The sequence below is a fragment of the Symphodus melops genome, assembly GCF_947650265.1.
Source record: "Symphodus melops genome assembly, chromosome: 23".
In the NCBI taxonomy this organism is placed as follows: Eukaryota; Metazoa; Chordata; class Actinopteri; order Labriformes; family Labridae; genus Symphodus; species Symphodus melops.
Genome location: NC_136713.1, coordinates 8,667,170 through 8,684,284, shown reverse-complemented (window position 1 = coordinate 8,684,284; position 17,115 = coordinate 8,667,170). Strand labels below are relative to the sequence as shown.

General features: G+C 42.1%; 1 protein-coding gene across 2 annotated transcripts in view; it reads left to right on the top strand.

Moving 5' to 3' along the window:
* Positions 1–17,115, top strand: part of LOC306818340 (receptor tyrosine-protein kinase erbB-4-like) — a 212,555-nt gene that overhangs the window by 182,394 nt on the left and 13,046 nt on the right. The window contains exons 22-23 of one of the 2 annotated variants that reach the window (XM_079335888.1): positions 30–215; positions 15,791–15,946. In XM_079335888.1, coding sequence (XP_079192014.1) covers positions 30–215; positions 15,791–15,946 — 342 coding nt within the window. Of the gene's footprint in view, positions 1–29; positions 216–15,790; positions 15,953–17,115 lie in introns of both variants that reach the window. The other variant, XM_079335889.1, reaches the window with a different exon arrangement.

Below are 17,115 nucleotides of genomic sequence, written 5' to 3'. Positions count from 1 at the left end.
TTGTCCCTCTTCCCCCCCCCCTCACCCAGGAGGCCCTGATCATGGCCAGCATGGAGCACCCCCACCTGGTCCGTCTCCTGGGCGTGTGCCTGAGTCCGACCATCCAGCTGGTCACCCAGCTCATGCCCCACGGCTGCCTGCTTGACTACGTGCACGAGCACAAAGACAACATTGGATCGCAGCTGCTGCTCAACTGGTGTGTCCAAATCGCCAAGGTAAGTGGAAACAATCAAGCTAAAGAGGATGGCATCTGTTGGTACTGATGTATGTTGTGTATGACTGTACTAATATGTTAGCAGGTGTGAGGGTTGTAATGGATTTCATGGGTTTTTTTCTGTTACAAGAGACACTGTTTTTTTTTCTAAAGCCAGCATGTGAAGAATGGTGACATATAGAGGCTTGTTAAATCGAGAGGTGCACCAAAAAACATCAAACTGTTACTAAAAGATACGGTGGTCCGAATTGCTGCTTAATTATGATTGGCTTTTGGGTGCCAATCTATTCTGGGAACTCCTGATGATGCCGTGTCATCTTTATCCCCTCTTATTGTACATTTACTATTCTAGTAAAACCTTTTTCAAACCACTGCTGGTAAAATGTCCCAGGACTGTTTGACATGAGATGCTTGACTTGTTTTCGTGGTAGAAAAGGCTTAGCGGCACCAGATTGAGAAATGCATAACATTTACCAATTCAACTTAAATATAAGGACTCAGAGAGCAGCAGTTGTGTGTTTTGAAGGGCTAAGGGTTTTTGAATCTTATTTTCTACCATCTTTGTTGAAGCTTATTATCCTCTCTGCCTGACACAATGATAACTTACCCAACACTCCACAGTGACGCAATAGGCCAGTGACACAGAAGACAAACCTTGGACTTTCTTGGAAGCACATCTCAACAAATTATGCTTCCAAGAAATGAGTGAAGGTACGACGCCATGAATGAATAATAGCGCCATTCTCCACTACATCAAAAAATCTGAACTCTGAACATTTGATACAGCAGTAAGGCTTGAAATACCGTGTGTACATTTGCTTATCCAAAGACCACTGAGATTTGGGTTTTGTTTTTCAAATCAAGTCAATGCAGACAGGCTGCTTAATAGTGTAACTTCTGGGTGAGATTTAACTTCTCTGAGTTTTAACGCTGGGGTGACAGTAGGGTGCCAGGGCTTGCTATGACATGCTGCGCCAGCAGACATCTGCTGTGATACAGAGGCATCAACCCATCAGCTCTGGAAACTGTAGCATTAAAAGATGATCTGACAAAAGGCCGATTTACTGCTGGCACTGATAACAAAAAAAAACAAAACAAAAAAAACAACTGCTACAAGACTGGATTTTTTTATGCATTCCAAGTTTGCTAATATGTATTCTGAAGACATGGTACCAGAAATGTTGGATGTTCAAGTCAGGCAAAGATATTCTCTGCCTCCAGTGCAGCTGTGTCTCCAAAAACTGTTAGTATAATTACTATTTCAGTCACATATTCAGTGTTCAAGTTAAATACTCTATGTGGATAGTTAGACCATCTGTGTTGCTTCACTGCAGGCAATATTTCAAGAAAAACCAAGCAATTGCAACATAATTCAATGTTGCTTCATATCTCAATGTACTATCTTAATGTAATAGATTCATATGAACTAGTCAAACGTTGCTTCATTTACTAAAATAACACAGATTGAGGTGTAACTTAAATTTAACCACTTATTGCATTGGAATAAAAATGGCATCCTTGTCACTTTTAACCTTCAAAGCTCTTGAATTTGCTGAAAGGACTAAATGTCACTTCAATAAGTTAATCAACCAAGATAGTTGGTCCTATAGTCTTCCACAGAGAAGTCATCTGGTGTTCCCTTTTCCTCCTTTCAACTCCAGTGAATCCTCTCACTGTCTTAGGGAGCTGTGGTTATTGAGTTGTCAAACTGGACTGTTACCTTTTTAAGACAGTAAACCCGTCAAATCTATGTTCAATTACCTGCTGTGCTTAAGAGCATTTCTTAAGCCATGCTTTGGATACCTTTGTCTTTTTGAAGGACTATCAGAACTGATTTGTGCTGGCCATCGCTAAGCTAATATATTCTTTGGTTTCATCCATCTAAGTCAGCGATGAGAGCTCTGGATTCATGGGCTGGTGTGGTAGGGCTTAACCCTTTTGCCCCTCATGATGGATGATTCCCAAGAGCTTCAGGAACCGGTTACTTAAGCAGGTACTTATTGTCGTAATTGGATTCGATTTCACCTGTGGCAGCTGTGGGGGTGGAGGGTGGGGGGGTAGTGTCAGTTTCATGATGGTGTCTTTAAGTGAGGAAAAGCAAGAGAGATTATTCACAACTGTCCTTGACATGCTCAACACTATGATATCCAATTCAGTAAATAGGTTTGTTCCAATTGATTCCAATAACCAAGATTCAGTTTTGCGTATTATTGATGTAAAACAACAAAAGAGGAGCTTGACTTGATGGATTGGAAATCATAGAATGATGATTAGTTTTTACTGAGCGAATTAGTGAACCAATTTGGTGGAATCAATAGGGTGTCTTATGTTCCTATTAGCCTTTAAAGGATCTGCCATTTCCATTATTGGTTCCCAGTTCTGTCAACAATAAGTAGAAGCCACCTGAGAGCTGGTTAGACCCTCAGTGCCAGGGGCTCAACGCAAGGTCCTGGTTTGAAAATTGATAAGACACATAACATCGGCGTACACAACGTCAATCTCAGTGTGTGATATTAATGAACCCATTCAATTGCACAATGGCTATGTGTAGGAAAAAAAATTTTTGGGTGGGATTTGGCCTTATTTGGGAAGTCCAATGCTGCTCTAGTGTTGCTGGTCAATTAAAAACCATGCATTTCAACCTGGTACACGCCTTCACGAGAGCCGTGTTTCGAGCGTGTCTAGAAAATTAAATAAAACACGATCCACAAATTTAAGTTCACTGAATTGTTCATGAATCAGTTTCTTTTAATTTGATTCCACCTCCTACTGATGCAGATATAGCAGGGAGTCCATGTATCAGCATGAGTTTTGCAGGCCACACAACCTTAAAGTCAGAGAGTTGAAATGCTCGCAGCATTCACCGCAGCTCTTCTCTGTTATATTAGCCTCTTGGATCCTCCTCACAGGGCCTCCATTTTACAGCCCAGGGGTATTTTGCATGCCAGAAAATAAGATTCTCTGCTGGTTGTCCATGAGCATTGATGTGTGTGCATCTGTCTGTAGACTATCTGCGCACATGTTCATGTGTGTTTGGGCATGTGAGGAAAATAAATAACCTAGAGCCCTTTTCTTTGAGTGATCTTTGAGTCTCAAGGTAATGATAGGGAAAGCTTCCTCCAGGAGAAAGAGCACCCTTCCAAAGACACAATTTTCCAGCAAAGGGGAGAATAATTTTGTCTCACTCTTCACTTAGCTTTGAAAAGTGCTTTTGTTGATATGGAGGGCAGAGGCGATGAAGAGGAAGTTTTAAAGAAGATGGTAAGAAAGTGCAAAAAGAAGATTTTTACATCTTCAGGCCTACAGGTAACACCAAAGACCTCAATAGTCGAGTACCGAATTAAAGAAGATTGATAACACTTACAAAAGTGTCTGAAATGAAAGCCTGTGCTAGCAGCATGTTAACTTTGCTTCACATGAAGACTGACCAAATGAAAACAGCTATCCTTGTATTGACAAAAGTTAACAGGAAGAAGTTGTTAAGCTTAAACAAATTAGATTTAAACAGAAAAAGGAGACCTGTTTCAACTTGTTAGTGGTTTAATGCTAAGCTAAGCTAACATGCCTCTGCTATTCCTTCTACACTAGTGCTAAGCATTAGCAACAGTACGTCAGCAATTTAAGGAAGTCCAAATAGCTGTGTAGCCGATGATGCTGAAACATCAGTGTTGATTTTTGTCTATTTTCTTCACAGGAGCTTTAAAGGTTGTAGATGATAATGGTTTAATAAGTAGTGTTAAATTAACCAAAAGGTACAATTACCTCAAGATTATACTCCAATGAATGCACTTGATAACTTTTTCCAAACTGACTGCATGCATTGTAATGTGTTCAGAGTGAAATGATGGCTTTATCACTCTAGCTGCCAAACCATTCAAACCAGCTGGAAAATCTCTGTTTTCCTTTTTCACCACAGTGTCGTGGCAATTTGCCAACCGCACCCCCACCCGCCACCATCACAATAGCACAAGCACCCCTCCGTATGTGGGCTCTGACCCGGGCAGGTGACCGCTGCGCCGCAAATTGATTGGCCGCGGCCTGTCGCCAGGCAGTGACTCTTCATCACTGAGTGTTTTGGGCATTGAGATAATGGCCCCCATTAATCTACAGCCACACTCAGGGCAGCCCTGCTCTCACTGCCACACACACAATGACTGACGCTCACATAACCATGCATGCGCTCACACACATAGTACAGGACGTACACACAGGTCTCTATAGATCTGTGTGAATGGCCTCTAATTTATTAGTCTGGATCTTTTCTTTTCTCTACTTCTGTCCATGTTTTTTTCCTGTCTTTTCTCTTTGTTTCCTTTTCTTTCCTTTCATCTGCTTTACTCTGCCTTTCTTCCTTAATTCCTTTCCTAATCTTTCATTGTCTTTCCTCTTCTTCCGTATCTTTAATTTCTTGCTTTACTCAGACATCTTCATCTTACTTCTTTTTTCAAATCTTCCTGTTTCTCTTTCCATCTTGGCCATGTGCTCAGGTTAACTGTGGTCAAAGTGTGCCCTACATCTCCTTGTACATTATCCCCTCTGGGCTGCATATCCTCTAGTCACTGTGTGTGTGTGTTTTTTTCTCTATGTGCTTTCTTTTTTGCGTTTGTGTAAATGTTTGTGCAGACACAGAAAACTCAAAGATGAGAGAAAGGAGGTCATTTTTTTCAATCTCTTCTTGCATCTCCCTCTTGTCTCCAGCTTCTCTTTATCACTCACTAACTGAATCGCTATTGCTCCTCTCTCGCTCACTCTCTCTTTCACACACACACATATGCTGGGTGTTTTTTTTTTTAGGTTTTGGATTATTAATGGAATAATTAGGTTTGGGATGTATTTTAATGAACAAATCAATCACTGAATTAAATATGGGATCGGAACTGAGTGTACGTGGGGCTACGGGAGTCTTTTAATTTGGAGCTGCTCTCGCTTTCTCGCCCTCTGTCTTCCTCTCTCTTCGGGTTCGGTGTAATGAAAGTAGAATGGATTCATCGAGACGTTGTCCCGAGGTGAAATGATTGGCTCTGACAGTAAGGCTGGACTGGACTGGACGAAGGGTCTTGATTATTTTTTGGAGGGTTGCAGGGAGACTTTTGGACAGATTGGAGATGTGGGGGTCTTTTCAAGGCTTTAAGCACACGTAAGCACAACATGCCCTCCAGTCTCTGGAAGCCGTTTAATGGATGGACAACTGCTAATTATTTCTCTCAGCCCTGACCTTAAATAATTTCTCCAAGGCTAGTTTGATACTGCTGTGAAATATGCATCGAGGTTGGTTGATTAAATCCGAAACAGTCAGTCAAAATCCTCGTACAACTGTTGTGAAATGATTGGCTCAGGCATTAAAGGACGGTTGTTTTTGATTGGTTGCTGTATAGGAAGGTGTGCAGTTGGACAGTTTGGTTGATAGAGGAGCACGTTTTTATATTCTGGTGAATCTCTTGACTTTACGTAAGCACTACAGTACATGCCCTGGATGGGAAGCGGTCCAGTCTCCGCTCTGCTTTCATGGCAGCTCTGGACTTTGATGGATTGACAGGAGCTAATTATTTCACTGAACATTGACCTTAAATAACTCCTCCAAGGCTAACTTAATATCAGAACATGTTGCCGTAAAATATGCATGGAAGTATGTTTATTTAACACAAACTGCAAATAAATGGAAATAATCATACCTCTTCATTCAATTCCAGTTTAAAACCAGGAGAAGAGATTGGGGAATGAAATGCCGTAAAGTGCCAAGTTTCTGAACTCGAACCCAGCCCCAATCTTTGAGGACTGTTGCCTCTTGGGCATAACGAATCGGCTTTCCTACGCCTTAGTAAAGAATATGTAAAATATTGTACACACCATTTGGAAAATGTAGGTTCTTATTGTCACATCTGGGCTTTTTAACAAGGTTAATACTTTTTGAATTTAAGTTAAAAAGAACACATTGGTAGCTAAAGATCTAATGCTGTTACACACATTAACACATAGACACACACAAAATCTCTCTTTTCTTGCCATATCAGCAAACAGCCCCCAACCCACTCTTCACTGCTTAGTCAGGAAAAGGAAAAGTAGAATCTCTGGACTTTTCAAATTTGCTTCGTGATCCTTTACCCCATTTGTGTGCATCCATGTGTGCTTTAGTGTGTGTTAATATTCCGTGTGTGTGTGTGTGTTTGTGTGTGTGTACTTGGTTTTGCATCCTGCGGTGTCCGCCCCTGGAGACGCCACCTGAAGGGGAAAGCAGATCCAATCTGGTCAAGCTTAGTGTGGAGCCCTAAGTGTCATTCAGCTCCACCTGCAAACAGCGCACGATGCTGAGCAAACACATCTCGCATGTACTCATTAGTCAAGCCTTAAGACTCCTCTTCCTCCTCTGCCTCCCTCTCCCTCTTCCCATTGCACATATTCTTCATCTCCCCTCACCACAGGATAGATTTCACTCTTTACTTGAAATCAAACCTGTCCCTCTCCCTTCTCCGTGTCGATCATGTCATTTCATCTCAATAAGAGGAACGTCTCTGTGGACTCAGCTCACGTGGATTCAGACACTGCTGCTCATATTGGCCTGATTTTCTGTTTTCTACTCCATGTGACATAATTTCTTCAAGCAGAATACTGAAAAGCTTCCTATTTTTTTCATAAGGATGTCAAACAGGACCGCTACATGGACATGTGGTCCTGAAATTGCTATGTCAGGAGCTCACAAGTCAGTGAAAGTTGCCTCAGCAGTTGCGTGCCATTGAACATATTTGAAACAAGAAAATACTTTGCAACCCATCTTACATCACCCATCAATGTTGGTTTTAATATAACCATTATTACAACTTACCCATAACATTTTGTGACCTTACTCCATCTAAAAAGTAACCATGGAGGCTATCGATCAAGGTAGGCATGTCTGACTTGTTAATGCGTTTTGGAAAACATCCAATACTATCTGCTGAAGATAAGATAATCCTTTATTCATCTCGCAAAATGGACTCTCATCTTTTGGCCTTGGTTTACTGGAAAACCAAAACACCTCCTCCCAGATAGATTTTAAAGGGTTCAGAAAGAACTAAACTCAGGTAAGGTATATACGTTTTCGTTTGGTGCTCATTATATACAGCAGCTTTGGATATATGTATATGTATTTTCAATGAAAGCAGGAATGCTACATTCTGTAGTGGATGATGCATGTTTTCACCACCACTCAACGATCTCTTTCTTTTATTTCACTCTGTATTTCCTTCTAAAATACATTAAACTAAGTTATAGTGAATTTAATTCTGTCAGCAGGCTGTACGGCAGTGATCCATGTTCAGCACTTCATTTCCCAGGGGCTTCATTAATAATGCAGTCCCACAATTCCTTTGCTTCTCGGAGCTTGTCTGGGGACGCACATCACGCCGTGATTACCAAACAGTGTGTTTGACTTCGTAAAAAACAAAATCCAACTAATGTGCACACCGAGCAGTTTTACCAACCATCCTCCGCACACACACACACACACACACACACACACACACACACACACACACACGTTTGGACACACATGGACCAATCCCAGGAGTATGTGCGTGTCCCTGCTGATGCAACAAAATGAGGGGCGACCAACGAGGATGGAGAGTGTGAGGTGATGAGGAGAGCAGGCCGGCGGTGGGATAAGCCCCCCGGGTCTTTCTAATTATCTGTACGGATCAGCAGTGCTCAAGGATGCATAAGGGGAGGGATTTGAGAGCCAGATTCAGCGGGGAGGTAGACCTGATTGGATCGGTCACCTCACCACGCACACACCTCATACTCACAACGCCTGAAGCCGAGGCTCATTACACACAGATATATGCACGACGGCAGGTGAGAATTCAGCGGGATTCTCCTGATAATGTGCATCCAACTTTCTCTCTCTATTGAATCATCGAAAGTTGTTTAAAACACTTTTCTAACAAATATGAGAGTGAAACCCCCCAAAAAAACAGGGAACAATTGTGTTAAAACTGGAGAAATGTAAGAATGATAAAAGGTGAGAAAAAAGTTTTATTTTGAAATTTTAAAAATACATCTGAAACGGAAAATAATTCAAATCTGTGAAAGTGAAAAAAAAAAGGTGATCAATCCAGAAGAAATCCAACATGGAACCTTTCTTATCACTGATTTGTACATTTGAAGTAGTTAACATGTAAAGTTTAAATATTAGATTGCCTCTTTTGGACTTTCTTACAAAACAAACTGAAATCTTTTAGTCCTGAAGTACCTCTGAATTACTCTGCTCTGTTGCTCAAAGTCATTCTGTAAATAACCAGGATGCAGAAATTGAGAAAATAAATAGCACTTTGCATCTTGTATAAGTGCGGACACATGTTCTCAAGTATTTAAGTAAATGAGAGGAAGTAACTGGTGCACACATGAGAGGTGTGTGAATGTCAACAAACCAATGTGTTTCCTTTCTCAGTGCGAGAAGTAGGAACAGTCTGACAGCTTCCTGCTGTGGTAATAATCAGCTGTGATTAAAAATGATCACTTCTCAGTGTCACTGCGAGAATCAGACAAATTATAGGTATTACTGTGATGGCTGAACGCAGCACTGATGGTTGGGCCTGATGCTCTATTTTTATTCAAATAACAAAGCCAGTGCTTGTCACTTTCTCTCTGTTTGTTGTCGCATTGGCTCGTTACTTAACTCGACTACGTTCTGTTTAGTCCACAGCTCCTCATTTAGCTCCAAACAGACATGTTTCTTCTGATTGAACAGGTAGACAGTGTGCTCTTCTCATTTATGCAGCATGATACGTCGTCTCTGCTGGTTAAATTTGCAGAATCCCATCTAATTCTTGCTTGTATAATAACTTTCAGGAATTGCATTCCAAGTGCAGAAGAACTCCAAAAACACTCCCCGATCAAAACAAGTTATCCCCATTTGTAATTCCACTGCATCAGCCAAAAAAAAAGAAAGAAGATTATTGACATTTGCTCATGTAAATTTGGCCAGCAGCGGTCTTTTATTGCCTGCACGGTGACATTTTGGAGGGATCTTTCTGTCTCACAAGGGAGTCGCGATCATTGGCGAGCGAGCCTAGATCATTTTTTAAAACATTTCTGGCTTTCCTCTCGTGAGGTGGCTGTAATTAAGAAGCAGGAAGACGTGAAGCTCTGATATGTTTCCTACATTGTTCGTTTACCTGAATTCACCCCCGAGGGGAATTTCTCCCTCTTATGCTTCTCTAGCTCGCCTTCAAACATCGTCACACTCACACACTCATAAACACATCCAGCTCAGCGCAGGTTGATGGATAGGAGCATTTTTTTCCTCCACTGTGGCTCCACAACGGATGACTGTGGAGCAAGTGGGGCCTGCATCCCCCTCCCCGACTGCTGTGCCACCGCTGAGCTGTCATTATATGTGGCATCATGTCACAGTCACCTGGATCGATCATTAGGCATCCAAACCATCCAGTGACGCAGTCCCGGACTATGTTGGTTCCCATGAAAGCGATTCACCACTGCTGTCAGTGTTTTCACTGTTTTGTTTACTGTTGTGCCATGAAGGAGAATTGGGCTTCAAATCAATGGAAACTTTTGCTTGAAAAGTGGATCAGAGATTGCCACCTTAGCTCTTTAGACCACTTCTCAAGATTGTGAAGGCATGAGCAAACAGACTTTGATTGGATGTCTGCCTCGCCCATCTCGGCAACTGAACTAACCCAGCTGAAAACAGACATCTTACTAAGCTCACGCTAATGCTAACGTTAGATGTAAACAGCAGAATAGCTGCCTTTTGACCTGTCCAAAACATGCATCCAATTCAAACCTTCAATGAGGAAAGTTTAAAGAACTAAATGCTTCAATTTAGGATCTACTATTGTGCACATGAACACTACTTAAATCGTAGAAGACTGTTGTGGGTTTAGTTTCCTGCAGCTTTAGAAGTGCTCAGAAAAATATGCACATGATTAAAGAGAGGTGTTGGTGGATATTGACTCCTTCTTTTCCTCCTCTGTCACACACACACATGCGCTCACATTGAGGTCGCTCATACACGCTTGCCAGCTCTGTGGGAATGCCTCCCTGTTCCTGTTCTATCTCCCGCGCAGCACACACATGCATGACAGACGACCACCTGCGCCACCTGAGCGGCGCCATTGTGGCCGCTCCTTATCGCGCCGGTCCCAGTTCTCTGCGTGCGGACAGTCCCACATTGTTGCTGTCTCTTCAGCCATTCTTTTGGAGCGGGTGGGGGTGGAGGGTTTAGGCAACACACGCGGCGGTCTTATCGCTCCCTCTGGAAACAGGCACCTCATCCTTTGGTTCCTGCGAGAAACTGAGCCTTGTTTTCTTGCTTCATTTTCACCAAATAGACTGCTGCTTATTGATGATGTGTGAGTGTTTGAACCCAGGAGTTGTATTATTAAGCCTGTTTAACCACTGTAGGTTCCCACTGCTTCCTCAAAGAGAAGGTTTCCTAGCAACAAACACATGAAGAAACGTTGCACCGAATCAATTCTGCAGCTACTCATGTCAGTGTACAGCTCCTATTTGTAGTATTGCAAGTGAATACCTGACCTCCTGAAGGTCCAAGTTGAATTTCTAACCTGCTGTACTCTGTCATGTCCATGTTCCTCTTCCTCCACTTACCATCCAACAGCTCTTCTTTTGACCCAGCGTCTTTTATTCTGCAGCATCTCTTCCCCCACGCTGTGTCGTACTGCAGTTTTAAGTTGTAGCCTCTTATTTTTCCTCCATTATCCAACAACCACTGATCTTTTCTTCCCTGCTCGCGAGAAGCCGCTAATGGGTCGCGGACCAGCCGTGACCCGGCCTGTTGCGTGCTTTAGAAGACTTTTTAGCCTCTGTAAACAATTCAGAACTCCGCAGAGATGACGAAAAAAAGAGCTTTGGTGGTGTTGAAAAAGGAGATTTATATCCTGCCTGGGGTCAGGTCAAAAGAGGATGAGCTTTTAAGAGTAATTATTCAAAACAAATCACATCCACTCACAAGTCATTTGACTAAACATTCAGGCAGAAGAACAGAAACACATCAAAGCTGTACTTCCTCCATATTAATCTGTGTTCTGCTTCATCATTAACCTTTTCAAATTGGTTGCAAAGGATAACACATCTGAGAGGTGTTTCATATGAGTAAACAGTAGTTATGGGTTGCATAAAGATGGAACTTAGCCTGACATTTAACTTTGAATGATACTGTTTGAATGCAGCATTTCTGACTATTTCTACTTAATAATAATACATACTTAATTATAACTTTACATGACAAAGTTCAAGAGTGATCAATCTGTCTTTAACATCCGTAAAAGTAAAGTTCAACTAAATCTGTTGGATAAAGAAATGATAAGCTAACCACTGTATGGTCAATCCAAATGTGTATTTTCTTGTTAATCCATCTATCATATGTCTTTTGATAAAAGTCCCTCAAAAACTGGTTGAACGTTCTAGCTGTGTTGATCGTTAAATCAACTACAAATCCAACTGTGTCCAGTTTTAAATGTCTTCACATTCACTCACCAACAGTGAGTGGCTAATAGGTGACACTAGTTTTGACTTGTCCTAAAGCACTCTCTGAATCATGCAAAGTTCTTTTTTTCCATCTAAACTGCTCCTTAAAAGTGCCACACAATTAAAGTTTTTATTTCAAACTTCTATCGTAGCGCTTCATGCTCTCAGGGTTTGAAACGTGCCCTGGTGTCATTTGGGAGGCGTACCAGTGCCGGTGGGTCTTTCCACTCAATAGAAATGGAAAAGCTGTTGGGAAAAATACTTCACTATAGTCAGGATCTTTTATATAAGGTTCAACTTGAAGTGTTTTTCTGGAACGGTTGGACACAAAGCTGCTGCTGTTGATAAGAATGACTTCTAAAGTGCTACTGACCCTCGGCCAACATTCAAATTTAAATGTTGTGCTAAACCTGTCACCCAAAGTGAATGACACAGGTTACCAACGGAAGACATGGATGTGGGCCGTTCTAAAGTTTTGACAAAAAGTTTTATTATTTTAAATACAAAAGAAAAAGTTTTGCTTAACTTAAAGACATTGACCCTATCATACTTCCCATTGTGATGTAACCAGATGCCCTTAAGATTGGTGCTTGCTCCCTAGCATCGTATTTTCTTTTCCTACGTCACCCTTCCATGACGCTGTGTCTTTATTATCTCATCACACAGTCTCTCTGTCTCACAGTCTCTGAGATGAACCTCTGATAAATCCACGAGGGCTTAGAGACTGTCTCGCTACAAATTCAGCAAGCGCTTAAGTGCTCTGAAATGAACTTTAGGAGCATTTACGTAGATTGTGAGTGTCTGAAAATCGTCGACTTTCTTTAAAACCTGTACATGAGTCATAGCTTTTGTTATATCAATACATTTTGCTCAGAAGAAGTTTTTAGTATTCTATTGTACTTGTTAGGAAGCTCCAGTGAGAGTCAGAGGAGACGCATTTTCCTTTCATTTCCTCTTTCTTTTCTGCACATCAACAAGTACGTCATCCATCCTCTAAAGGTCAGGAGAAAACGTGTTCTTTGAGTGCAAAAAAATTCAGGGGTTGGAGTGCTGCACTGACAGCTTTGATTTTCGCCACAGAAGAAATTATGGTGGAGACAAAGTACAAAGTGATTTTGCCTTTCAGGCAGAGAGACAGGTGCTTTAATCCTTCAAAATTGACTCCCACTGCTGTTGCAACTTGCAGTATGAAAGTAAATTTTTGGTTAAACTTTGAAAAATACCTCTAAATAAATCAATACTACACTGTTTATGATTCACTGACAACTAACAAATTGCCGTTGTCTCATCATATGACCAACCAGAGAAGCTCTGAACCGTTTTACCTCTCCAATAGAAATAAGATAAGGCAGACATTACTTGAAGAAACATGAACATTATAATAAATTTAACTCCGGAACTGTGTGCCAGTATAGAAGATGTTTGTATTAAACCATTTTATAAGGCCGAATCTAAAGGTTTTGTTTACAAAAGTGTAATGTGAAAGAGTTGTAACACAACAGAAATGTTGTTAAGCCAACTTGGCATACAGCGCTTGTATGATCTACAGCTTCTGTGATCAAAAATCATCCAATTCTACTTCCGTGTTTACAGACTTTATTCTCGGGGGAATTGTCACACTTAAGCAGTGTTAAAGTGGCACAATCAGCGGGGCCCTCCTGAGTTTGAAAGCGAGGCCGGCCCCCCTCATTCTCCACTGGGACTTTGGTGTTTACCGCCTGGAGTGGCTGGAAATTAATTGGCTCCTTGAGCTGCCGTACATTCCGCCTTGTCAGTGCGATGGCCTCCCCTCATTGCGCTGTCACTTTAAGTCGAAGTGTATTAATGGACTGTGTGGGCCATTGATTCCTAATTCCCCCCGACGTGGACGTTGGGAATAAATATTGCGCTGCATGCCGGTCTTCGGGCTTATTGTAATCAGCATTGTTATTGATCAGCTGCTTGAACCCCCCCTCAGAAGTAATCTATTTTAAATACACTTTCAGCAAACAAGGGGTAGTTCTGGTCTTGTTCCAGCAGAAAAAAAGGACACAAGGAAAGGAAGTAGGAAGTGTCCCAAAGTGGTACAGAAAAGCTAATGGATAGAAATATTGGAAAAGTCACGAAGAATGCACCGGGAGATACGTCATGGTGGTCTCGTGGTGGTCTCTGTCAGCGAGTGTGTGTCTCCGCGTCTGTCTCTGTGAGGCCGGAGGATGATGGATGAGGGCTCAGCCAGACGTTGGCGCTATCGATTTATCCTCACATTCGTCTGGGAGGAGGCGGAGCGGGGCGACTCCTCGGGACTAGCGTTTCAACACGTCGTGCCTCGAACACACAGACGGACACACACATGTATAAAGAGATTTCTAAATACAGACTCATAGACGATGAGTCTCTCGCTCCTGCTGAAGCGTGGGCCTCAGCTGAAATCTCTCATTGTCTGCTGAGGACAATGACTACCTCCCTGCTCACCAAGGTGCTTTTATTGATCCACCTGCAAAGTGGCATCCACTTGTTTAACATCCACTCTAATGCACTTCAACTGGCCCAGCCTTGCCTGTCTGCTCGTCTGGCTGTTTTGTTCAACTATGAGCATGGAAGATGGAGAGAGAGAGAGAGAGGAGTGAGTATGTACTCAAGGGGACACGGTGAAACCTACCTGTGTGTGTGTGTGTGTGTGTGTGTGTGTGTGTGTGTGTGTGTGTGTGTGTGTGTATGTACTCATAACAAAACGCTGTGCTGTACTGCTGCAAATAGGTTTTTTTGTGCGACTGTCAAAGAGTCCGTCCAGCTCATTGAACAACAAACTAAGCATGCAAACCAAAGTTGCCTTTCTCTGTCCCTCACTGTCTTTGCTCAAGGCTTTATTGTTTTTCCCCGACGCTTGCTTTGCTCATCGGCTGTTCATAATCAACGCCAACAAAATTGGAAGGACATCCATTGTTCTCGCTGCCGAGCCATCTTGAAAATGGCCCACAATTACCGAGGACAAGGAGGCGCCATGTCAAAGCTGCAATCTCAGTTATGAGGGAACAAGATAACACTTGAGTTGGACATATCGGCAGAAGTTGATATTGATGTTGCACGCTTGAAGAAGCACTGCTAACACAGCCAGTACCCGTTTCATCTTTTACCTGTGGCTGCTTCAAGTTTATGAAATAGAAGTGTTGAAAGATGTTCAAGGTTCAAGGATTTCTTTATTATCACCAAGGGGCCACTTGCTTCACAGCCAGCACAAACCATGCTACAAACTAGAGAAGAAAATAAGAGTTATGTCAGATATATTAGGAAACAGCACAGTGAATTGGTCAAAAAAAAAGGCCAACAACAAGAACTCCTTAAAGAGTGGATGGTTTGGGTTTATTTTTTAGGGTCCAGTCTTATAATAACGCTGACAGACTCAATTGAGAAAAAAACAGCAACGCTATCCTGAGTATATTGTCCACTGTTGCATTGATAATTAAGATTATTTTGATTTAATGGAAGTTGCTGGTAATTTTTTTACACTTTCTGACACAAACACAATAACCTTTTAACACAGCAGCACCAAAGACCTTTGAAGCATCTGATAATCATTGAAAAAAAGTAAATTAAGTTTACACAAAAGTCCCGTAATGTTTTCAGACACTTAGAACAATACTCTGGTTCTGTAACAGCCTGGTTCATGGCTGCTTGTTGACATCAGTGAAATGATTTTAAAACCCTCAAATAGACTCAGAATAATGTCGAAGCAGTGCGCAGGTTTAACTGGAATTCTGCTTTGGGAAATGGTTTGTTCTTAGACAAGTAGATTTCAGAGCCCAAAGCTCTGACATTTGTAATATCTCTGAATTTCCATACCAGCCGCCTCATGATTCTTTGTCTCCAAGAGTCGTATAAGTGAGGTATGAACGACTGAATCTAAATGTCTGCGTGGGTGTGCATTTAATGATGATGACAGTTATGACAATAATTTTATGTTAGCGCTGACATTTACCGCATCGAAGATCTCGGGCTGCTGCTGCCCTGGAATGTGAACTGATAAGCGGCTCCATGAGAGGATTCATAGGCGTCTCTCTCTCTCTCTCTCTCTCTCTCTCTCTCTCTCTCTCTCTCTCTCTCTCTCTACTTCAGGGGATGATGTACCTGGAGGAGAGGAGGCTGGTCCACAGAGACCTGGCCGCCCGCAACGTGCTGGTGAAGTCACCCAATCACATCAAGATCACCGACTTCGGCCTGGCGCGGCTACTGGACGCCGACGAGAAGGAGTACAATGCAGACGGGGGCAAGGTTGGTGTAAGTGGAAGCCGTGTTTTTGTGTATGTACACTCCCCTTACTTGGCGATTAAACACATCGGACAGCTTGCATAGCTGCGCACCTTCAAGGATGGCCAATCAGATTTAGTGTAGTATTTGTGCTCGTGTGGAAAGAGGAAAACGTCAGAGAATGTGTGTCGACCTCAATTTTCTCTGTGGCACACATTTGAAATGTAAGTCAAAAAAAAAAAAAAAAAAAAAAAGCAAATTCCAAGAGTTGTCATTGTGAAGAAAGGTTACCTGAAGTTTTTTTTTTTTTTTGAAGAAATCACAGCCATGAATTTACAGAATCACTCTTCATTCTTGGTTAAAAAGAAGTATTTCGAACAGATAAAGAAAAAGAGATTAAGAATCTATTTCCTTTCTCATGTCAGATTTTTTAAATTTAGTGGCATCAAAAATGTAAGAGGTGAATGAAATCATGCAGAAAGACCAGCAAAAACAAAAAATTGTGTATTGCAAGAACATGTAAAGCAATTCCCAAGCTGTGAATCTCTCCCGCTCTCTCTCTCGCCTGGAAAGTTTCGCTAAAACACGATTTCAAACACTTCATTTGAACAAATAGTGCAGCCACAGTTCTAATCAGTTTGTTTTGTTTGGCGACCTGGACTACATTAATCAGAAGCCCCTTCTCTTTCCCTCGCCTGAGACTCACTATGCAAAATTGTCCTGATCAACTCCCTTTATTAAATGCGCTGATTCATTGCTGCATCTGTTCAACTGGAGGCCTGCAGGTAGCCACTGCCTGATGAGTCTGAGTTTATTTTTTAAGTGTTTTCATAACGCAGACCAGGTGAGGTTGTCATGTTGTTGTGAAAAATACGAGCTGTCATCAGCCTGTCAACGGCGCCACGAGAGATAAATCAACAGAGATGAAAGTGCTGCGCTTCCAACCTGAAGCGTTTCATTTTCTCCGCTTCCTGTTCATTTCCCCGCAGAGTAAGCGTGCATGTCGGGCTCCCACACTTAAAGGGAGGGGCTGTATGTTAAATGACCGCTGGGTGTACGTGTGTGCATATGTGCGTTCACATGCAAAAAGGCGAGATAATTGCCTTGTTCAGTGGGCTCTACAGCCTCTGTATAGTCGATATGGAAATGATATGGCTGCTATGATATGGCCATGTGTGCCATTGTCCTTGTCA